The 25,252-nt window shown below is 38.2% G+C and overlaps 1 protein-coding gene across 1 annotated transcript; it reads left to right on the top strand.

Annotated features, from left to right (window-relative positions):
* Nucleotides 1-1,333: 1,333 nt before the first annotated feature.
* Nucleotides 1,334-21,920, top strand: ANKRD7 (ankyrin repeat domain 7). Its single transcript, XM_089917470.1, has 6 exons — nt 1,334-3,900; nt 11,646-11,760; nt 11,921-12,094; nt 12,934-13,040; nt 13,719-13,856; nt 20,453-21,920. Exons 1-6 carry the CDS (start codon nt 3,668-3,670, stop codon nt 20,619-20,621), a joined length of 936 nt encoding a protein of 311 aa, XP_089773596.1. The 5' UTR covers nt 1,334-3,667; the 3' UTR covers nt 20,622-21,920.
* The last annotated feature ends 3,332 nt before the right edge of the window (nt 21,921-25,252 follow it).

The raw sequence follows: 25,252 nt of genomic DNA, 5'->3' as shown, positions 1-25,252 counted from the left end.
GAAGTAAATCATAATGATTAGCCAACAAATAGTAGAAAAGTATTTTGTTCTAAGGGGAACAAAACATTCTCTTCAAATTATGAAAGAGAAAGGTCAATAATTGTTAATGCAGCCACATATAACTTGTGATTCTCAATAAAGAATTGCTTTAATAATTTCTATACTGATCGCAAAAGTAAATTAAAATATAATATCTTGTTGGTATTAGTGTACACCATCTAAACCTGATTTTTTTTTTTTTTTTTGGTTGCTTTGGGTCTTTGTTGCTGCACGTGGGCTTTCTCTAGTTATGGTGAGCAGGGCCTGCTCTTCATTGTGGCACACAGGCTTCTCATTGCGGCGGCTTCTCTTGTCGCGGAGCAGGGCTCTAGGCGCACGGGCTTCAATAGTTGTGGCACACGGGCTCAGTAGTTGTGGTGGACGGGCTTAGTTGCTCCGTGGCAGGTGGGAGCTTCCGAGACCAGGGCTCGAGCCCGTGTCCCCTGCATTGGCAGGCGGATTCTTAACCACTGCGCCACCAGGGAAGCCCTAAACCTGACATTTCTTATTGCAGTTTGTATTGTTTTCTGTTTGTTTAAAGTCCCAGTTTAAAAACAGGTGCTTTTCTTACAAGTAAATCACTATGCCATTTATTATAAATGATTATGACTTAATAATCATTAGAAATAATTTGTTGTAAAAATAATAAACCCATTTTATAACAAGTCCAATTTATTTGTAATTATAGAGAAACAAATGACATACATAATTACTTCCTAATTTGTACAAAGGCACCATATGGGTTTAATGAACTTAGTGAACTTTTGAAACTAAAGAAATTTCCCTTCAGACATTATTATTTTAGACTTTAACAATTACATTCTTAAATAACCACAAATTTAGAATTTCAAGAAAGAAAAACTAGCAATGAAATTTACATATTGATCTTTAAATAGCTCTTTCATTATCAAAACTTTCATAAGCCTACTTTCTGTATCTTTAGCAGGAACACCAACAGAAAATCCACTGAGAAGTTTTAACTGCATAGCTATGTTTGAGATGATGCATACTGGGATCTCTTTTATTATTTTTCCTGAGAAATTACGTGGGAATTGTTATTTAGGAAAAAAATGTGATAAATAACTGCTCTTTTAATACTCTTATAAGGTACTAACCATATTACATAATACTCATGTGTCTGATAATAGAAGAGACAGCAGCTCATTATTCTATTAATAATAATTGTATAAAATTAGCATATAATTATCTATACATTTCAAATTTCTGAGCTGTACTAGCTTTATATTAGCATATAAGTGAAAAATTATTCTCAGGTCATCATGAATTGAAGGCGGTGCAGCTCATAAAATTAACCAGAGGTAGTGTGATATGACAGGAGGAGTCCTGAAGTCCTGAAGCTTATCAGTTCTTGTCCCAGTTCTAACACAGCTAATTTTTTTTGGTCAAGTAATGCAAATGAGAGAGATGATGTTGGCCTGGACTACAGTGATATCAGTGGTCAAATTCTGTATGTATTTGGAAGTACTGCATGCAGGTTTTGCTAACTGATTAGATGTGGCCTTTGAAAAAGAAGGAAGTCAAGGATGACACTAAAACTTTTGACCTGAGCAACATGAAGAATGGAGTTACCTGCTCTTAAGTAAGAAAGACAGTGACAGATTGGAATGTCAGGATGTCAGCTGAGACATGTTAAGCACGAGATGCCTATAGAGTCTATAGACAACTGGATATACCAGTCCGGAGTTCAGGGAAGGGAACCAGACTGGAACTTCCAGATTTGGAGTTGACATTGCATAGATGGTATTAAAGCCATGGGACTGAATGAGATCACCCAGAAGGGAATATGGATAGGGGAAGAAATCAAATGGATTCTGGATATATTCTGTAGTTAGAATTGACAGAATTTGCTGGCAGTTTAAATGTAGGTGTAAAAGACAAGATTCAAGGATGACTCCAAGGATTTGGGGGGAAAATGAAGCTAATGATGGACTGATCCTGGGGCTCTCCGAAATAGACTGAAGAGGAATGGTTAGGAGGGAAGGAATGAAACCAGGGAAGCATGATGTCTTGGAAGCCAAGTGAAGAAAGTGTTCCAAGGAGCAAGCAATAGATTAACATGATTAACATGAAAACTGAGAAATGGCAATTGGAGATCATGGTCAATCGTACTTAAAGCAGTGTGGATTGAGAGAAATGGGAAAACAGGGTAATGATGGGAACTTAAGTGAGAACAGAAGAATGTAGACAGAGATTACAAGATTATAGACAATTCTAAGTCTTTTTGCCATAAAGGAGAGAAATGAGGCAATGGTTGCAGGGGAAGGTGGGTCAGTTTGTTTGTTTTAGGATGGACAAACACTAGCATGTATTTATGTTAATAAGAATGTCATCGGAGAGGGAAACTTTAAAGACACATGAGAAAGCAGGGGAGGGGGGTTGCTGAAGCAATACAGAGGATGGGCTTCTAGTAAGCAAAGTGCTGGCCTTTGCTAGAACATGGATATCAACATGAACAAGAGAGAAGGTAAAATATTTTTTGGCAAGGTGTCGGTAGGTGGGTAGATGTCCTGGTAGCCTGCAGAATTTCTCTTCTGATTAACTCACTTTTCTCAATGGATCAGGAAGCCAGGTCATCAGCTGAGAATGAGTTCGAAGAGAGAGAATATATGAAGTGTTCAAGGAAAGTATAAGTGTGAATGGATCAGGCAAGTATCTAAGGATTGCTGGGAAGCATACCAATCCATTTCAGGTGGGTTTTCATGAACTGAAAGTGAGAAAAGACAGCATGGATTTGTTTTTTCCTTTAGTCACAACCAGTGGCTTAGGGCAGACATGTTTAGATGGGAGTTTTAGATTTAACCAGCTCTGTGGTTTAGGTGGACAAGTAAGAAAAGGAATGGGGGGAAACATGCTGAAGGTATATGCACGAGAGTGATAATGATTAACCATGGAATTTAACCTACTTAAGTAGGGAAGTGAGAACAGAGTGGGGTGGTCAAGGTCAGTGAAATGTGGCAGAATTAATGGACTGTAGGTGCAATGAGTTAGAAGGATTTTTGGAGTTTTGTGACGAGAGAGTGAGCTAAAATATGAGAGATGGTATTCAAAAGTATGTTTGAAATTGAGATTATGAAGGGATCTCAGTTATTGTTAAAAGCGAGTTGCGCCTTGTGAACCATGTTGGTGAGAGGCAGGGAGTAGGCTGGAGGCAAGATCACTGGAGGAGGTTCATCTCTACCAGGAGGAAGGTAAATCTTGGTTTGTAAGAGTTCAGGCTACTAGGTCTATCCTTGAAGGGAAAGGGGTATTTGTAAGAAAGTTGATAGGTTTCTACCCAAAGATGCTGGATCTAATAGGAAGACTGAGAGTGTTAGCAGTTAATCTAAGATCTTGACTGAAGAATCTGGATCTGGGCAACCGGGGGGCTGGGTCCCAACCTCAGGTGCCAGAGGCCCTGGGCGTTGCTAGGCAACTGGGAAAAGCCGCCCACACAGGTTCTGATCTTTGGCCCACTTCCGGTCTCTAGCTGGCTTTGACTCCAGCACTGCGGGGAGGACCTACCTGGCCAGAGGGGCCCGCGAGCCAGAGGGCCAAGGTGGAGAAGCAGGTGGGGCAGTTAGGACCTCCAGGATCCTGGTCCAACTGAAGGACTGCTTCCTGTGCCGCCATGAAGAAGCTTTTCACATTATGGAGAAGGAAGGATGAGCCCCACAGTTCTTGCTCACACCTGCCCATAGGCGGGCCAGCCAGTATCGGTCCTCCAGCCCAGCCAGGCTACAACCTTAGAGATAAGGATTTAAAGAAACTTCACAAAGCTGCCTCGGTTGGGGATTTAGAGAAGGTGAAGGAGTATCTTCAGCTCAAGAAACATGATGTGAACATGCGGGACAGAGAACACAGGTGACCAGAGTGATGAAGGGCAGCATGGAGGGGAAGCTGGGGCCACTGGGTCTTCTAACCAGAAACAGGACTTGTCTGGACTACCCCACTGGTTGTCACTCTGAGTTTCCCATAGTGGAGAGGTCTGGGAACCACTGGCAGAGGGTCATACCCCCAACTTCCAGCTTCTTAGTTTTAGAAATGTTCACCTGGATATCTGAGGGCGTTTGTGTCCTTCCCAATTCCCTCCACTCCTCCCACTGCCTTAATCTCCACTGGGCACTTCACCCTTTCCCCATGCTGTGGTTTTTCTTCTTTGGTATATACTGTCCCCAGCCACTAAGATTTCCCATATTGCTAATGTACTAGTAGGAAAAGAGTAGAGGCGACTTGCCAGAACAGTGATTATTAAGATTTTAAGACTTTGAAAGAGCAAAACAATTAACTTTTTAATGTGGGTCTCCTATGAAAATTTTTTTTCAGTTGTAGAGGATCTTCAAAAAGCTCATCAACAACCACTTACTGCAAAAACAAAAAAAATTAATTTTATATGTTAAGAAATGAAGAGGTTATGTATTTGGCATTAATAACAGAAAATATGTACTATATGTGCCTACCTTAAAATCTTGTGGGGAGTTTTCAGGTCATAGCGTATATAAAGCGTCATCTTTCATTGTAATAGGGCAACTGGAAACTATGATTAGAGGATCTGTGTCAACTTGCTCATAGTTTTACCTCCTCTTTTAATAAAATCAGAGTTATCTATTCAATAATTTATCTGACTTTTATCCTACACCACTCCTCTGAATTTCTTTACAGGGTCATCAATAACCTCAACATGACTTTATTCAGTGGTCAATTCTCAGTCGTACCTGGCAGGCATCTCAGCCAAGTCTCTTACTTTCCTATCAGTAGAATTTGAAATATCGTCTTGTCTTTCAGAACACTTGGTTCACTTGGCATTTCTTCTACTTCTGTGGACAGTTCTTTTCAGACTCCTTTGCTGGTTTCTCTTCATCTTCCTGATTGGTAAATATTTGAGGGCTCAGACCTCGAAATAATTCTCTCTCTGTCTCTCTCTTAATCCTCACTTGCCTGATGACGAGAGATCGTCTGTGACTGTATTCCAATGCCTTCCAACTTCTAATCTCCAGCTAGACCTCTCCCCTGAACTCTAGACTCATATATATACAAATGCCTACACTATCACTTGTATATCTAACAGGCTGTGGTGTGCTGGTAAATGTTATATAACAGGCTCTTGAGTGGGGGTGGGGAGAAGGGAAGAGAATCCCTGATTTCCACCTACCAATGTGATGTCAAGCGGCTCGAATAATTCCTGAAAATTTAACAATGGGCTTGTGAGAGCCGCTAGCTCCACCCCATCACTGCTTAGGAATCTCAAACATCCGCATGCTGCGCTCCTGTTATTCCTCCTCAGATCTGCTCTTCTCTTTCTATAAATGCCAAATCCTTTCTTTCAGTTGTTTAGGCCAGAACCCCTAGAGTCATTCTTGACTACTCTCATTCTTTCACATCCTTCATCTCATTCAACAGTAAATCTTTTTAGTTCTACCTTCAAAACATGTTTAAAATCCAGCCATTTCTTGCCACCTTCAAAGGTACCACTGTAGTCAAAGCCACCATCATATCTTAATGAGAATTACTGCAGTGGCCTCCCAGGTAGTTTTCTGTCTTTTAACCTTTCCAATTTATTCTCCACACATTAGCCAGAATGATCCTCTAAAATGTATGTCAAGTGATGTCCTTCCTTGTCTTAACAACATCCACTGGATTTCCATCTCATTAGGGGTAAAAGCCAAAGTCCTTCCAAAGGCTCATACAACCCTACACAACCTTCACCCCCCCTCCCTGTTATCTCTCTGATCTTAGCTCCTACAACTCTCCCTTTCATTCATCTCCAGTTACCCTGGCCTTTTTAGTGTCCACAGAAATGCCAGACATGCAGTTAGGGCCTTTGGACTTGCTGGGTCCTTTGCCTGGAGTGCTTCCCCACCCAGATATCCACATGGCTTGGTCTCACTTCCTTCAGGTGTTTGTCATCTTATCAGTGAGAGCTTCCCTGGCTACTTTTCCAACAATTGCACCCCCTCTCCATGCTGACATTTTCTGTTCCTCTTCCTTGCCTGATTTTTCTCTTTAGCACTTAATACTGTCTGTTGTACCTTGTATTTTAAGTTTTTTCGTTGACCTCTTCCACTAGCCATGTATGATCCATAAGGTCAGGTATTTTTGTTTTATTTGCTGCTGTATCTTCATCACCTAGAACCTTGCCTAGCCATAGTAAGTGCTGAATTAATATTTTTTGATGAATGAATACATATATATACATACATAGATAAATATAATTTAAAGATATTACTCAGCAATAAAATGATATCTCTTATTAATAAAAGAAATGAAATTACTGATACATGCAACAACATGGATGAATCTCGAAAGTGTCCTGCTAAGTCAAAGAAACCAGATACAAAAGACTATATATCAAGTGACTCCTTTTATATGAAATTCTAGAAAGGCAAAATTATAGCCAAAGAAAGCAAATTAGTAGTTACCAGGTGTTTCATATGGGGACTGGAGGAAGGGGGATTGATTGTAAAGGGATATGAGGAAACTTTTTAGAGTGATAGAAATGTTCTTTATTATGTTTATGGTGGCAGTTATATGACTATATATTGGAAAAAACTCATAAATATGTACACTTAAATTTTTTATAAATTATACCTCAATAAAGCTGAATAAAAAAAGTCTCAAACTCTATATTCTATTTGAATATTTGTGTGTGTGTGTGTAGAAAGACTGAGAATGGGATAAAATCTGAGAGGATACATACTAAAGTTAAAACACTGTTTCTGAAGAGGAGATGAGATTTGGGCAGAGGAAGTAGGTAGAGTGAGAATGGTTATGGGAGACTTCTGCTTTGTGTTATTTGAATATTTTAAAAGGTGAATTATAGTGTTTTATTGAGGGCTGCATAAACTCATTTTAGAAGCATTGTGCAAATGTCCCTGATGCCTCATGTAAGTATATGTACATATAAATAATGGCCTTATTGAAATAATATTCTAAATATGTTTTCTAGTAAAAGTAATGATAATAAAAGTGGAAATTTCTGGTTAGGAGAGAATGGGAGAAACACCATGACAGTTAATGAGCAGGTTGTTTTGAAGGCCATAGTGGCCCAGTAGGAATAACACTGTTTTTGGAATAAAAATCTGAATTTGAGGCTTTCCCTGCATTGTATGACCTTGACCCTAAATCTCCTCATCTTGTCAAATCAGAACTATTACTAGATAGATGTTTTTTAAACCAAGATCTGCAAAGCCCCATTGAAGACTATTTCTTATTAAACCAGAGGAGCTCCCTGTTAATGTGCTTTGCTTATTTAGCTAATATTTATGTTTTTATTTTGAGTTCTGTGCCTAATGAGTTTGAAAGTGAATTGAAGATGTCTAATATCTCTCCTAGGTATAAAATTAAATTACTTTTATGGTTTTTATTTTAAAAGTCCCTCAGATCAGTAGGTTGCCTTGTAGGTGAAGGCTCAATTCCAAATGAACACTTTCAGTCATACTACTCAAAGGATCTACTCTTCTAGGTCCTTGTTAAACATTTCTTGTATTTTCTCCATTCTGTTCCCAAGATTTTGGATCATCTTTACTACTATTATTATGAATTCTTTTTCAGGTAGACTGCCTATTTCCTCTTCATTTGTTTGGTCTGGTGGGTTTTTACCTTGCTCCTTCATCTGCTGCGTATTTCTCTGTCTTCTCATTTTGCTTATCTTACTGTGTTTGGGGTCCCTTTTTCACAGGCTGCAGGTTCGTAGTTTCCGTTGGTTTTGGTTTCTGTCCCCAGTGGGTAAGGTTGGTTCAGTGGGTTGTGTAGGCCTCCTGGTGGAGGGGACTGGTGCCTGTGTTCTGGTGGATGAGGCTGGATCTTGCCTTTCTGGTGGGCAGGACAGCATCCGGTGGTGTGTTTTGGAGTGTCTGTGAACGTATTATGATTTGGGGCAGCCTCTCTGCTAATGGGTGGGGTTGTGTTCCTGTCTTGCTGGTTGTTTGGCACAGGGTGTCCAGCACTGTAGCCTGCTTGTTGTTGAGTCGGGCTGGGTCTTAGTGTTGAGATGGAGATCTCTGGGAGGGCTTTTGCCATTTGATGTTGCGTGCAGCCAGGTCTCTGGTGGACTAATGTCCTGAACTCAGGTCTCCCACTTAGAGGCTCAGGCCTGATACCCGGCTGGAGCACCAAGATACTGTCAGCCACACAGCTCAGAAGAAAAGGGAGAAAAAAATAAAGAAAAAAAGGAAAAAAATAAAGTAAAATAAAATAACAAAAATAAATTTTTAAAAATAAAAAAATAAGTAATAAAAGAAAAGAAAGAAAGAAAGAAGAGAGCCACAAAACCAAAAAACAAATCCACCAATGATAAGTGCTAAATAGTATACTAAAAAAACAAACAAAAATGGACAGACAGAACCTTAGGAGAAATGGCAAAACAAAGTTATACAGAGAAAATCACACAGAGAAGCATACACATACACACTCACAGAAAGAGAAAGAGGAAAAAAATATATATATATATATATAAAAACAGGAGGAGAGCAACCAAATCAATAAACAAATCTACCAATGATAATAAGCTCTAAATACTAAACTAAGATAAACATAAAACCAGAAACAAATTAGATGCAGATTGCAAACCCAAAGTCTACAGTTGCTCCCAAGTCCCCCAAAGTCCACCGCCTCAATTTTGGGATAATTCGTTGTCTATTCAGGCATTCCACAGATGCAGGGTACATCAAGTTGATTGTGGAGATTTAATCGGCTGCTCCTGAGGCTGCTGGGAGAAATTTCCCTTTCTCTTTTTGTTCGCACAGCTCCTCGGGTTCAGCTTTGGATTTGGCCCTGCCTCTGCACGTAGGTCACCTGAGGGTGTCTGTTCTCCGCCCAGACAGGACGGGGTTAAAGTAGCAGTTGATTAGGGGGCTCTGGCTCAGGCCGGGGAGAGGGAGGGGTACGGAATGTGGAGTGAGCCTGTGGCAGCAGAGGTCAGCATGATATTGCAACAGCCTGAGGCCACCGTGTGTTCTCCCCGGGAAGTTGTCCCTAGATCCCGGGACCCTGGCAATGGCAGGCTGCACAGGCTCTCGGCGGGGAGGTGTGGATAGTGACCTGTGCTTGCATACAGGCGTCTTGGTGGCTGCAGCAGCAGCCTTAGTGTCTCATGCCCATCTCTGTTGTCCTCGCTGATAGCCACGGCTCATGCCCGTCTCTGGGGCTCATTTAGGCCGTGCTCTGAATCCCCTCTCCTCGTGCACCACAACCAATGGTCTCTTGCCTCTTAGGCATGTCCAGAGTTTTTCCCGGACTCCCTCCCGGCTAGCTGTGGCGCACTAACCCCCTTCGGGCTGTGTTCACGCAGCCAACCCCAGTCCTCTCCCTGGGATCTGACTGCTGAAGCCCGAGCCTCAGCTCCCAGCCCCAGCGGGTGAGCAGGCAATATTCTCAGGCTGTTGAGTGTTGGTTGTCACCAATCCTTTGCATGGGAATCTCTCTGCTTTGCCCTCTGCACCTCTGTTGCTGTGCTCTCCTCCATGGCTCTGAAGCTTCTCCCCCACACACTCCCCATCTCCACCAGTGAAGGGGAAACTTTTCCTCCTTCACAGCTCCCTCCCACTGGTGCAGGTCCCATCCCTATTCTTTTCTCTCTGTTTTTTCTTTTGCCCTACCCAGGTACGTGGGGAGTTTCTTGCCTTTTGGGAAGTCTGAAGCCTTCTGCCAGCATTCAGTAGGTGTTCTGTAGGAGTTGTTCCACATGTAGATGTAATTTTGATGTATCTGTGGGGAGGAAGGTGATCTCCCTGTCTTATTCCTTCACCATCTTGAAGGTCCCCCTGTCACATAGGGTTTAGACTTCAATTGGAAGAGTGAAATATTCAGCAGGCATGCAGCAGCCACGCAGCAGCCACTTCTGGAACACCTCCTGGGAATTACTCAAATGCCAATTACTTTCTCTCAGAGAAAGTGAAATTGGTTTTGGTTTTGGTTTTTGTTTGTTTGTTTTAATGAAAAAAGGAAACTGGAGTTGGAAAGAGAATTAGATCTAAAGATTGAGTAAAAGCCACCTATGTTCCTTGAGACTAAAATTTTGAGATATATATAACAGTGGGTGAAGGGGATGGATCAAAATGTCTTTTTAGGATTTGCTATGCTACTGCAAGGATTTATTTTAGGTCAGCTTAAAGCCTTTTGGCCCCATATGTTCAGGTTGAAGACTGGAGAAACTTCCTATTACATAAGGAAATTTACCTTTAAGCCAAATTATGGATGTCAACAAAAAGGCTAATCAGTGCTTTTCCTGTGTCATGATTTCTGAGAAACCAAATTAGTTATCAGAAGTTTATTTGGTAAGGATGGAATCGTGGCAAAACAAGGTAGATCATTTTGAGGGATATTTCATTTAGACCATGATGTCTGAGGAATCATTTTTGTTCTACAGAAAAACAAAGTATTCCTTTCCAATGACTGGGAAGTATGGGCTCCTTAAATTCATATATTCTTTACCATGAAGGATGTTAATCATGGATAACTTCTGGCTTCAGTCTATCACTTAGCTGACCATCCTCTTTCTGAGTACAGTCTTTCTTCAGCGAGAATGACATAATTGGTTAGGTTTCTGGTTTTTTGAATTATAGTTATAGTCTTGCCTTCCAGAGATTATAGTCAAGTAAACTTGATTGGAGTTTTTGTATTTCCAAATTGTTCACAATTATTTTTATATTTTTTGGGTTTACTCCCATAAATGGTAAGTTATATCATCATGTTTGGATTTTATGAGCCTTGTTCTTTGAAAGTTACCTTATTTTCAAGACCTTGTGGGCTACATTTTGCTACTCTTAGTGTCAATAACAGTTCTGTTTAGGTACCCATAAAGTACTTCTGAGGACCTAAAATGAAGTGGGAAAATGGCATCTAAAATCTTTTGTTTGGGACCTGGGCTACCTGTATATAGACTTTGTATTATGAAATTATCTTAAAATAAGGATATAAAGACATCACCTTCACAAATAAATAAAAGTTTGTTGAGGGTTAGTCCAGGCTAAAAGCTACAAAGTTTAAATGGAGCTCATTAGTATCTGTCATACCTCATGACTATATGCTTGGTTTCTGGGAGGCTACATAGAATATGGTTCTTTGAGAAGCAGAAATTATTTTAATAACTGAAAATTAGGTTGGGATCTACAACTTAAAGAGTACTTAGGCTTTCATCTTTGTGTTCACTTCTTAGATGGAGATGACAACTTTAATAGCTGAGCAAAGAGAAACACACACTTAGGTGCAGTATGCCATGCAATAGGCAAACATAGGCAATGTCTTTTCCTCCTGTTATCTGGCACATGTATCTTAGGCTTTAGAGATCATTTCTAGACATAATTGGATGTCTAATTTTATCATTCTCCAAGGCTCATACTCCATTTTGGTGTTTGAAAAAAACCTATTGTTTAATGCATAGTTAAATTTTCTTTGAAGTGAAACCAGTTAAATATTTGATCTTCAGGCATTTGCACAGCTCTTTTAATTCAGTAAAAAGCAATTATAATTAATTAAATTTTGTGTAAATATAAATAAGTACACAAAGCAAATACCTTAATAATATATGATCTGGCATGTTCTTGGGCATAGCAGATAACTTCTCAAAGTAAGACTTATCTATAACTTTGTGTTTCATTATATTGATACAGAACAGCTTTGCACCTGGCCTGTGCTAATGGATATTCAAATATTGTATCTCTCTTGATTGAGAAACAGTGCAAAGTAAATGTCTGGGATGGTGAAAACAGATCTCCATTGACTAAGGTGTGCTGATTTTTCCTTTTCAATTGAATTACATTTGAGTTCTTCTCCTAGTTAACCTTTGTTATATTTCATATTTTAAAACATAGTATTAAACATTAGTTTAATATATCAGATCCTAAATAGTAAATTGGTTACCCGTCTATTCTTTTTGTACTGACAGGCAGTACAGTGTGACAAGGAGAGTTGTGTTACTATTCTTCTAGAACATGGCGCAGACCCAAACCTGGTGGATTTATATGGCAATACTGCTCTTCATTATGCTGCTTGTCATCAAAGTGACTCATTAGTTGCAAAATTGCTTGAACACAAAGCTAATCTTGAAGCTCAAAATAAGGTAGTCTTCTATTAAAAACAATACATTATATTTTAGAAAGCAGTAAAAGAAGGTATTCATTGCAGATAATTTGTATCTGTTGAGACACATGTTATATAAAACATGAATTTTACAAAATGAAATTAGGGAGAAGGAGAAGGAGAATGAGATTATCAAATACTGATAAGGTTTTCCTTTTTAAAAAAACCTTTCTCCATTTCATTTCAGATTATAATCTTGACCTCCAAAGCAACATGAGTTTTAATCCTTTTATATTTTATTTGTATACTCGTGAATAATTAGAGTAAAATTAGAAAAATCACTTGTTATACTAAAAGTAATCCAAGTCACCTATTAAGACTTTATGGATAACTGATTAATATATGTTTTTAAGCTCCCTAACACTTTAGTTCACTGATACTTTATATGCATGACAGGCCAAAATAAGTGCCAGCCTTGGAAGTTTAAATGAAACCCTAGGAAACTCAGCTGTAACAACATTACAAAATGTGAATTGATGGTTTGCAATACTTATGTTAAATTCTAGGTGCTCAGTAATTAAATACTCCTGAGTGCTCTTGCCCACAATTTGAATTAAGCCTAAAGCAGAAACTTCAATTTTATTTTTTGACTGGCCAACTATATTTTATTTTAGTATTATTTATTTATTTTTATAATTTTTATAATTTTATTTTGATTTTTTGACAGGCATATATATATTCTTTTTTAGATTCTGTTCAATTATAGGTTATTACAGAGGTTTCTTATAAGCATACTTATTTTTTAAATTGAACTTAAATTAAAAGGCATGGAATGTTGGTATAATATTTTAAATAATCATTTTGAAATAATTTTTCCAGGATGGGTATACTCCACTTTTACTTGCCATTACTGAAAATAATGCAGAAATGGTAGAATTTCTTCTGAAGAGTGGGGCAGATGTGAATGCTTCAGATAAGAATCAAAGGTATAATTAATGTTAAATAAGAGCATATAACTATAGCTATCTAACAGGAATATATACACATGCACACATATGTTAAATTCTAGGTGCTCATTCCTTAAATACTCCAGGCTGCTCTTGACCTCAGTGTGAAGTAAGCCTATATATATATCATATATGTATATATGAGACATATTTTTGAAACTGAAAAGATTTGGCCATATGATTTTGGACAAATTACCTAGATTCCCAGGATCTATTTCTCTATCTGCAAAATCAAACAGTTGGGCCAGATTGGTATGTAATTATTGCTATTATTTTTTTTTAACATTAGAATCTTACACAGAAACTCAATCTCTAAATCCCAGATGCTGTAGTTAAATGGGGATAGGGTACCCAGAGTCCCAGACACTCCTCTCCATAGAATTTTTGAGACATCTCCTGGAAAACACTAGTGTTCCCAGGAGCAGGGGTTGAAAACCACTGAGCTAGCTGCTTCCTAGAGACTCTTATCTTTAGACTTCATGATATGATCTGTGATTAGCACACCTTTTTGAGTAGATCTGCCCCACATTTTACATTCTTGCCCCAACTCTTTTCCTGATCATACATTTAAACAGTAAATTTAGAAGACTCATTTTTTTAAAAGTACAAGACATGGTTAAGATTCATAAATGGACACATTTATATCTCTTGCTCCAGAACAGCCCTTATGATTGCTCTCAGTGATGAACCAACAAGTTTAGTCAGTCTTCTTCTTCAGCAAGAGGTGAACCTATCTTTTCAAGATATTTATGGATTCACAGCTGAGGAATATGCTTCTTTCAATGGTTTTACTGTGTAAGTGATACTGCATATCTTTTAACAATTGTGTGGAATTTGAGCATAAGGAAAGAAACATGAACCCCAAAGTACAAAGCACACAATAGGGGTAAACACATGAAGAACTCTGGACCCATGGATCCAGGAATGCTTGATTTTCGCTGTCAATATAAGAACAGCAATATAGGACCTAATCAATATAAGAACTGCAGGTAGGCTGAGTCTACAGATTAATAAATTCCCAGTGGCATGGGAATTTGAAGTATGCCAGAACAGGGATTCCAGCAACTAGTGACATACCATTAATAAAACATATGGGCAATAGAGGAGACTGGCAGTGATGGCTGGGTAGAAAGACCCTGAGTGCACCTCCTCTCATGGGTATACCCAAATTACAACTATTTACAAAACAATCATTGATGAAAAAGACTGGAATTTACCAGAAAAGATCTTCTACAACTAAAGATGTAAAGAAGGAACCACAACTAGATGGGTAGGAGGGGCAGAATCATGATATAGTCAAGTCCCATACCCCAAGGTGGGTGCCCAACAAGTGGGAGAATAATTACAATTGCAGAGGTTCTCCCAAGGGAATGAGGGGTCCAAGCCGAACATTGGGCTTCCCAGCCTGGCGGTCCTGCACCAGGAAGACAAGCCACCAGAGCATTTGGTTTAAAGGCCAGCAGGGCTTATTTTTAGGAGTCCCAGAGGGCTGGGGGGAATAGAGACTTCTCTCTTAAAGGATGCGCACAAAGTCTCACACTCTCCAGGACCCAGGGCAGAAGCAGTAATTTGAAAGGAGCCTGGGTCAGACCAGCTGCTGTTCTTGGAGAGTCTCCAGGAGAGGCAGGAGGCAACTAGAGTTCACCCTGGGGACACAGACACTGGGGGCAGCCATTTTGGGAGCTTGTTCTACCACATGGACACTGGTGCTGGCAAGCACCATTCTGGAATCATTCCTCTAGCTTATTGGCCTCAGGATGCAGTGCTGCCCTGGCCCAACAGTCTGTAGGCAACAGTGCTGGATGCCTCAGGTCAAGCAATTAATTAACTGGGCAGGAACACAGCCCAACCCATAGCAGACAGGCTACTTTAAGACCTCCTGAGCCCACAGCTGCCCCTCGACAGGGCCCTGCTCACCAGAAGGCCCAGAACCCAGGCCCACACTCCAGTGCATAGGCACTAGACCTGGGACCCCCAGGGCCCTCCAGCCAGAGACCCTAGGACCCAGCTCCACCCACTAGTGGGTAGACACCAGCCACAAGACAACTGCAGCCCTGTAGCCTGTGGACCTGGCCCACCACTAGCAGGCCAGACCCTGCCCAGGGACCTGGTCCCACACACCAGCAAGCATGTTCTAGCCTTGGGACCAACCTCACCCACCAGCAGGCAGACAGCAGCCACAAGACAACCACAGCACTGCAACCTACAAATCCAGCCCCTCCACCAGCAGGCCAAATCCTGCCCTGTGACCAGCTGGGCCCTGGTCCCACCTACTACTAGGCCAACACAAGCTTGAAGACACCCTGGACCCTGTAGCCAACTGTGTCAGGAAGTGGCCCCACCCACCAGCAATTTGACACCAGCTCTGGGACTCCTGGGACCTGCAACCAGTCCCCAGGATCCAGCTCTGCCCAGCAGTAGGCTTGCACTAGCCCCAAGACCTGGTTTCATCCACCAGTGGGCAGGCAATAGCACCAGGGTCTTCTGGACCCTGACTTTGCCCACTAGGGAGACAGCACTAGCTACAGGGACCCCCAGGATTCTATAGTCAGCCACCTCATAACCTGGCCCTGCCAACCACAGGGGCAGGGCCTGGCAACGAACCAGACCAGGGGCCAACCAAGCCTACAAGACTGCCCATAGAAATCAGCCTGCCACAATAGAAGGACTCATATAGCCCACATAAGGGGCACCCCTAGAGCATATAGCTATGGTGACAAGAGGAGAGTGCACTGCTGGGATGCACAGGCCTACAAAAAGGCCACTTATCCAAGGAAATGTAACCAACCTACCAGATACAGAAAAATAAAAAGTGAATTAGGCAAAATGAGGTAAAAGGGAACATGTTCCAAATGAACGAATAAGATAAAATCTCAGAATAACTAAGTGAAGTAGATAGGGAATCTACCCGAGAAAGAGTTCAGGGTAGTGATTGTAACAATGATCAAAGAACTCAGGAGAAGATGGATGCACAGACTGAGAATTTAGAAGTTTATAACAAGGTGTTAGAAAATATAGAACAGCCAAACAGAGTCAAAGAATACAATGACTGAAACGAACAATCAAGTAGAAGGTATCAACAGTAGACTAAATGATACAGAGGAATGGATCAGTGAGCTGGAAGATAGAGTAGTAGAAATCACTGATGCTGAACAGAAAAAAGAATGAAAAGAGTTTAAGAGATCTCTGAGACAACATCAACCACACTAATATTCACATTATAGGGGTCCCAGAAGGAGAAGAGAGAAAGGGGCTGAGAATATATCTGAAGACCTAATAGCTGAAAACTTCCCTAACGTGGAAAAGGAAACAGCTTCCAAGTCCTGGAAGGGCAGAGAGTCCCATATGGATTAACCCAAAGAGGAACACACCAAGGCACACTGTAATCAACATGGCAAAAACTAAAGATAAAGAGAGAATATTAAAAGCAGCAAGGGAAAAACAACAAGTTACATACAAGGGAACTCCCATAAGGCTATCAGCTGACTTTTCAGCAGAAACTCTGCAGGCCAGAAGGGAGTGGCACAATATATTTAAAGTGATGAAAGGGAAAAACAAGGCCTTCATTCAGATTTGATGGAGAGAACAAAAGTTTTACAAAGAAGCAAAAGGTAAAAGAGTTCAGCACCAAAGGAACTTGTCTAAACAAAAAAGAAAAGGCCACAACTAGAAACATGAAAATTATAAAAGGAAACAACAAATCAGTAAAGGCAAACATACAGGAAAGGTAGGAAATCATCCACGCACAAACCTAGCAAGAAGGTTAAAAGACAAAAGTAGTAATATCATCTATATCCACAATAAGCAGTTAAGAGATACACAAAACAATTAAATATAAAACATGATATCAAAAATAGTAATTGTGAAGGGAGTAGAATAAAAATGTAGGGTTGTTAAAATGCATTTGAAATGTAGAGATCAGCAAATGGAAATCAAAAGAAAGCTGCATAGCAATACTGATACCACACAAAAGGGACTTTGAAACAAAGACTGTTACAAGAGTCAGAAAAGGACATTACATAAAAATCAAGGGATCAATCCAAAAAGAAGATGTAATAATAGTAAATATATGTGCATACAACATAGGAGCACCTAAATACATAAAGCAAATATTAACAGACATAAAGGAAGAAATAGACCGTAACACAATAATAGTAGGGTACTTTAACACCCCACTTATATCAATGGACAGATCATATTCAGACAGAAAATCAATAAAGAAACACTAGCCTTAAATGACACATTAGACCAGATCAACTTAATAGATATCTAAAGAACATTCCATCCAAAAGCAGCAGAATACACGTTCTTTTCAAGTGCACATGGAACATTCTTCAGGATAGATCATATGCTAGGCCAAAGCAAGCCTCAGTAAATTTAAGAAAATTGAAATCATATCAAGAATCTTTTCTCACCATAATGCTATGAGACTAGAAATCAACTACAAGAAAAAAACTGCAAAAAACACAAACACATGGAGGCTAAACAGTATGCTACTAAACAACCAATGGCACTGAAGAAATCAAAGAGGAAATCAAAAAATACTTGGAGACAAATGAAAATGAAAAAAACCACAGCGAGATATCACCTGGATGAAGAAAAAGTGGTATATATATATATATATACAATGGAATACTACTCAGTCATAAAAATGAATGAAAATTTGCCATTTGCAATACATGGATGGATTTGGAGAGTACTATGCTTAGTGAAATAAGTCAGAGAGAGACAAATACTATATGATATCACTTATTTGTGGAATTTATAAATAAACTAGTGAACATAACAAGAAAGAAACAGACTCATAGACATAGAGAAAAAACTAGTGGTTACCAGTGGGGAGGGGAAAGGGGGCAGAGGCAAGATACGGGTAGGGGATTAAGAGGTGCAAACTACAGTGTATAAAATAAATAAGCTACAAGGATATATTGTATAGAACAGAGAATATAGCCAATATTTTACAAAAACTATAAATGGAGTATAACCTTTAAAAATTGTGAATCACTATGTTGTACACCTGTAACTTATATAATATTGCACATCAACTACACCTCAATAAAGAAAATAAATGTATGGACAATAGAGTTGGGCAAAAGATGATTAATCCACACAAGCCCCTTTCATTGTTTTTACATATTAGTAATGTAAATATTTTGTTTGTTTTGAATATTATTGTTAATTTGTTATTAGCTAACTATAGTTTAAGTTTTCAGAATTCTTAAGTATATTCTCATTATACCCAAAAGATAAAACTTTTCATGACGAACATGAATTTCTGATTTTCATAGTCAATGAGAAATAAGATGCAATGAACAGAAATTATTTTATAGCTAATGAATTTAAACAACATATAGAATATGTTCTTTATAATTTTAAGGGCAATTTTAAATTATGCATAGATATTTTTTCTAGTTTATTGTTTTCTTATTCTTCTTCCATCTACTTTATTTACATTTTAACAATACCTTTTAATCATTAATTTCATATGAAAATCACGGGGAGAGAGAACGAGAAGGGGAGAGGGAAAGTAAAATAATTTTCATATATACATTCAGATGTTTATTTTAAACGTCTTAATTTAATTGAACTTTAGAAAATAAGGAATTCATAATCTATTAAATATGTCAACCATAATTGAATACAGTATTTCCATCTTTGCAATATTGGACATGTGTACTTTGTTTTACCTTGGTATAAGCAAACCATATGTTTAAAAATTTAAATAAAATAAAGAGATAAATTACTGGTGAATATCTGTAGCATAAAAAGGATTATTTGCTTTATAACAGGGGTTCCTAGCTGTTCATTCATCTCTTAAAAACTTTGGATATATGAAACTAGGAGACACATATATCTGTACAATAATATATTTATTGGTCTGAAAACAGCACTTATTTATCTAAATAACTTGTTTACATCTATATGTCTTATGAAGCTATTATTGGGTAGGTAGATCAGTAGGAAATTTCACAATCTTCTTTCATCTCCCCTAAGTGGTTTTTAGAACATTCTTTTTGTAGTTTGCTCCATCACTAATTTAAGAATAAATGAGTATGGAATTTTCATCATCTCAATATTACTTTAATATCGCCAATGTTGAAAATTCTAAGAGCATTATATTACTTTTCTTTTTTCCAAAGAGGTAAAAGGGAAGAGAGGTAATTTCCTAATGACTAAGCAATTACATTTAGGATGTGAAAACTATCAGCATATAATAAAAATTGCAAATGACTTTAAGCTGCAATCTAATGCCCCCATCCTCTTTTTTGTTTTTGCCCTTCTTTTGTAATGGTAACTAAGCTTTCTGTAATTGTGACTTTTGTTGGTTAAGTAGCTATTGCCTATCTACCATAGTGAGTACACAGCCTCTATTTTTAGTATCATTTGTTAGCTCTCTTTCCTGGTACATAAGGTCTACTGCTTTATTCAGAGTGGAAACATAGAATAAATATGTTTCTCATATACATAGTTTTTAAAAAATAAGTGAAACTGTCTCAAATGAGGGAATTATATTTAGACATTTATTTTACAGTTAGCTTTACCCCATACATTGCCTCATTCCTTTCACTGAAATTCTGAAATCATATGTCTATTAATGAGTGGCTAGAATGGGCTTTTTTCAGGCATGGAGAAAAGGTTTATTCTTTACTGGATATGGTTCAGTCTTAGACTGAGTTAAATGTCTTCACTTTGTCAATTTACTGTTAAGCCCAAGTGTTATGAGCTGAACTGTGTTCCCCCCAAATTCATGTTAAAGTCCTTTCTCACAGTGCCGCAGATTTTGGATAAATACATTTGGAGAAAGGGCCTTTAAAGAGTTGTTAAGTTAAAAATGACTGTGCATTAGGGTGGTCCCTCATCCAATTTGACTGGTGTCCTTATAAGAAGAGATTAGAGGGACAATTTATGTGAAGAGGCAGCAAGAGGACAGTCATCTACTAGCCAAGGAGAGAGGCCTGGAACAGACAGATCCTTCCTGTGGTCCTCATAGGAAACCAGCCCTACTGGCACACTTGATCTTGGACTTCCTGCCTCCAGAACTGCAAGTAAATAAATTTCTGTTGTTTAAGCCACTCAGTCTGTGGTATTTTGTTATGGGAGCCCTAGCAATCTAATACACCAAGTATAACTTAAGCCACTTTTTCTACCTTGCCAGTGGCTTATCTGTGGTTATAGGAAAAAAAGAAGTGCCAGAAAATGGGAGTATGTGAAATAAAAATGGCATCTATTGATAGAGTTGGCTTGAGAGGAGGCTTGAGGTCAGCTGTGTGTGATATGCTTGGAAAGGCATTAGCTAATGTCTACAGTTTTGACTTGATAATTAGGTATCATGAATTGAACTGAATATTTATGAATGCTGGAATTCATATATATTTTCTCTTTGTGGATAGATATCACCAATTAATTGCTAATTATGAAAAGAAGAATGTTAAACAGATATCTAACTCTACAAATACAACTTTGGACTCTATATCTGATACAGAAGAACTGGAGGAAGGTAAGAAGATACAAAATGAACAAGTAGTTTTCCTTGTTGATTTTTATTTGTTTGGTTTTTAAGAAGGGACACGGCTTTTGCCAATAAAATATCTAGATTTGAAATTTTCTCCTATTTTTAATGGTAAATATTTTTAAGCATTGTTCTTAGGAATATTGGTGATTAAAATATTCTGACACTGTTGAATGAAAATGTAATGTAAAAATATACTGAATGATTAAGACATTTTTATTCAGTCTCTTGAATAGTTATAAAAAACACTTTTTTGCATGTATATAGAGATTTTCAAGATATACAACTATTAGTATATTTTTTATTTTATTCTCAAAATACTTCACATAAGTATATTTGAAAATAGTTAATATAATATATACCTAATCATTACATAAAACTTAAAATTTAAGTAACAGTATTTGGGAAGATTTGAAAACACCATGCATTAAAATAATTTTTGGTGCTTATTTTAAAAAATACATACAGTTATTTAGGTCTGTAAAACACAGCTTTTGTGTATGTGTGTGAATATGTCTTATGCTGGCATTTAAAAAATGTTGGATGAACTAAAATGTCATACATTTATTCTCTATATTCACTAGCAACCACACTTCCACCCTACCCTTCACCTATAGTGTAAAAAAGAAAAAAAAAGAGAGAGAGAGAGCCTGATGAGAATAGGAGATCATTTAAATGCCACAGCTGTTCAAACACTCTCTATCCCCCCAAATGTATAATTATGATACTTAGAACAATGCTTGGCCCTATTGATTCTAGGTGAGTAAATTTAAGAGAGAATTTCCCTAATTTCCCTTTTACAAACTTAATCTTATAATCTTTCATGAAATTTTGGCTTTTTGGACTCTTGATCTACATCTTCATATCTCCCTCTCCTACAACTTCTCGTCTGTCTCTTTTTTAATGTCCACACAGCTATACGAAGTAAAGAATTTCCGTGATTTTATACTTCATTTCTTTAGGGAAATAAAGCAGTAGAACCTATAGAAACACCTCTCCTACATTTTTGTGTATCTCCTGAGGGCAAACAAAACCACCCTGAATCCTTTTACCCTGGCAATATATGTTTCTAGTTTCTAGTGAATTTTTAAATTTCACTATAATGTATCAAAGCATAATAGAAATATTAGGTCAAGAAAATTATCAGAAGACACTGCAAAAGATGGCAAACTTAAAAAGTTATATTTCTGTCAGATTCAAAGGGGGTAACTTATTTTAAAATGACTATAAAATGCAGAAGTATCAATGCTAAATTATAATTGTGTTCTAGCTGAGACATAGAATTTAAGAAATATACTTAGGAGTGAAAATATTTGAACATAAATGAAGACATTAAAAATATCACTTATTTTCCAGATGTGTAACCTCATTTCTACAAATCCTTTGCTGCTGCTTGGATCAGGAAAGTCTATTTTGAAAGAGCAGTTAAGTGAACTATCACAGAATTTTTGCTGACTACTCAATGAAGAAAAGTTTGGTAAATAGAGAGCCATTTTCACCTTAGAAGATGTGAAGAAATTTCAAAAGACAAACATCTATATTGTGACCCATCAGTTGAAAAAAAGAAATTTGTGTTAAGCATATGGGCAGAGAAAAACTTCTTAGTCAAAATATTAAATGAGATATTAGTAAAAGTAAACTTTGCAACATACTGTCTTAAGCAGGCATTAGAACATTCAAATAAAGTAAAAATATTAACATTTCAGCTACAAAATAGAGGAAAAAATAGAAATAATCCTGTGTAAATGGAAATTCTGTTTCATTTACAAGGACCATCATTGATAAAGCCTTTTTTGATTTTTTAGAAATACTATATTAATACGTATCCAGGGTATTATAGAAAAGAAAAAAAAATGCATCACCCATAGTCTCATCACTCAAACAAAACATTTGTCAAATTTTGGGCATGTTTTTGTAGTCTTTTAAAATTTGCTTAGCTTTTTTCTTTATCTCAGAGGAAATTTATAATTTTGCATTTTTCTTTTTAAAGACACAGTATATAGTTCACAGTTTTCACTGTGCTGCTTGCCATTCCTTAAACACATGCAGCATGGTCTGGCTTCAGGACTATTCCCTGGAAGACTCTTCTTTAGTTGTCTCCTGGGACAGCTTCCTCGCCTCACATGGGACCTCAGCGCAGCCTTCTGTGGCTGCCCTGCCGTTCATCTCTTACAGTGCTTTATTTTCTGTCCCTTTCCTGCTTGCCTTTTGGATTGCAAAATCCATGAGAGCTTGAACTTTTTGTTCATAGTTAAATCCCCATCACTTATAAATGCCTGGAGTAAAGTATTCAATTTGCTGAATACATAAGAACTCAAGCGTGTCAGGCACTATTCCAAGCATTTCACGTATCTTAACTCATGTAGTCTTCACATTCTTGTTGAGGTAAGTACTATTTGTATCCTCATTTTATGATGAGGATATTGAGGTGCAACAAGATTAAATGACTTGCTCAAAGCTCCTGAGCTAGGAAGCTGAGAGCTGGGATATGAACCCCTGCACTCTGGATTTGAACCTACCCAGTCTGACTCCAGAATTTGCTGCATTAATCAATATACCATACCATCTCTCTCATGAACAAATGAATATGTATCATCCTTATAAACTCAATTGTTAATGGCTCAGAGGAAAGCTTTGTGCATTATTTGCAATGTATTTAAAGCATTCATTCATTTAAATATATTTGTTGAACTCCCCACTAGTGCTAGGAGGTGTGGAAGAGCCAAAGTGGAGGAAAAACCTGACAATTCCTGACAGCAACTCAACACACATTTAATTTTCACTATGGTTTAGATCAGTGGTTCTCAACTGGTGGCAACTTTTCGTCCCCCAGAGGATATTTAGCAATGTCTGGAGAGAATTTTGGTTGTCAGCACTATGCAGGAATACTGCTAAATGGCCCATAATGCACAGGACAGTCCCCTACAAGTCCTTATCGGGCCCCAAATGGCAACAGTGCCCAGGCTGAGAACCTCTGATCTCAATTCTATATTATGTACTGGGGTACAAAGAAGAAAAAGGTGTCTTATATCCTGTGCCCTCAATGATCTCACAAATGTTTAGTCTGGCCCCCACCCCAATCTTTGTCAACTTCCAAGTTAATGAGGATCAGGCCTTTAGTATTGGGTTAGCCAAAAATTTCATTCGGGTTTTTCCTAAGATGGCATGGGAAAACCCGAACGAACTTTTTAGCCAACCCAATATTAGCATGGGAGACAGAGTGATAAACTATTAATACTTACAGCAGGTTAGGGTGGGTCAGAGGTGATTCAAAATAAAAGAGAAACCTTTTGGCTGGGCTTGCCTTCGTAAGTAAAGTTTCTCTGGGTGTTCCAAACAAAATGTACCCATCATAATAAAAGTTAATTCATAATAGAGACACAAGCCAAGGACCCAAGAATCAGAGGACGGAGAGATCATTTATGGAACTTTGACCAAGGTTAACCTTGGTGGAGAAGAGAGGGTTTGAATCAGGTCCTGAAGGCTGGATGGAATTTTGACATGGGACATCTCAAAAAAAACCAGACAGGATAGAGAAAGAACTTTGATATTTTATAATTGAATTTGTGTCCATCTGGGGAAAATGCATACTTTAAAACAGTATGTTGTAGGGCAGGTGTAGTAGTACAGCAATATTTGATTTGAGTTTAATTGCCAGCTCATTGTTTTTAATTCTCTCAAGTATTTAAAACCTTAGAATGCTATTACATTGAGAATTCCTTTTTAGTGTGTCTGGTAATGTCTAAAATAGAGCACATTTTCTCTTAAGAAGTTTAACAACAGAAAACACCTATTTAATATATATCCAACTTTAGGTGAATATTTAAATTTCCTCTAGGCAGCCATATAAATAGACTACTTTTCTCACTCATGTGGACAGCTTGGAGGAATATCGTTCTTTATGATTGAATCCTCAAACTTTACCCTTCCCCTTCTCATCCCAACCAAACTAGGGTGATGCCATAGGTTGTGAAGGTACTGGCCAAAGTATGTGTTCTGACACAGGTCTGTGCCAAAGGAAGAAAGGGTACATTTCTAATTTTTAAGGGTATTTCTAATGGGCTAGGGGTGGCCCTGTCTTAGCTCCATCACAAACTCTGCTGAATTTGTTCCCTTCGTTATCTCTCTAAAACTGTAGCCTCTGCTGGCACCAGCCATCTCCTGGGTGCTGATGCTACCCTACTGTCTTCCAGAAACCCATGGACCATGTCTTTGCCTGGGCTGTAGATCCAGCTTGTTTTAACCTCATTTCCATATAAAACAAGTCCTTCCCAGTTTTGATGGAGGGTGCCATCTTTTTGTGTTTGTCTAGTCTTCTATTGCTAAAGAGTCAATTTCTATGCCCACCGATCTCACTCAGAACCCCTCTGCTCCTTAGTTTTTCAACTTTCCTTAATGTTATATTCCTGGATTAGCATCATGGAACACACACTATAGGAACTTGGGCAAGAATCTAAACCTTTCTGAACTTGTTTCCTCATCTGAAAAACTTGTTGTGAAAGTAAATGAGAATGAAATTATTCAGCACAGTACCTGATAAAGAGATGTCACTTATAAAAATGTTAGTTTACTTTCCTTTTACTTTGGGTTGAATAAATTTTTCTTCTGTTGTTTTTCTCCTGGGCTTACTGTTTCAGTTCTGTGCAGACCTTAATGCAAAACTCACCGTACACTATAGCTT

The sequence above is a fragment of the Delphinapterus leucas genome, chromosome 9 (assembly GCF_059928025.1).
Source record: "Delphinapterus leucas isolate spDelLeu-1000000601 "Yukka" chromosome 9, BTC_Dleu_Yukka2, whole genome shotgun sequence".
Lineage (NCBI taxonomy): Eukaryota > Metazoa > Chordata > Mammalia > Artiodactyla > Monodontidae > Delphinapterus > Delphinapterus leucas.
The sequence above is the reverse complement of the archived record's forward strand: the minus strand, read 5'-3'. Positions and strand labels throughout refer to the sequence as shown.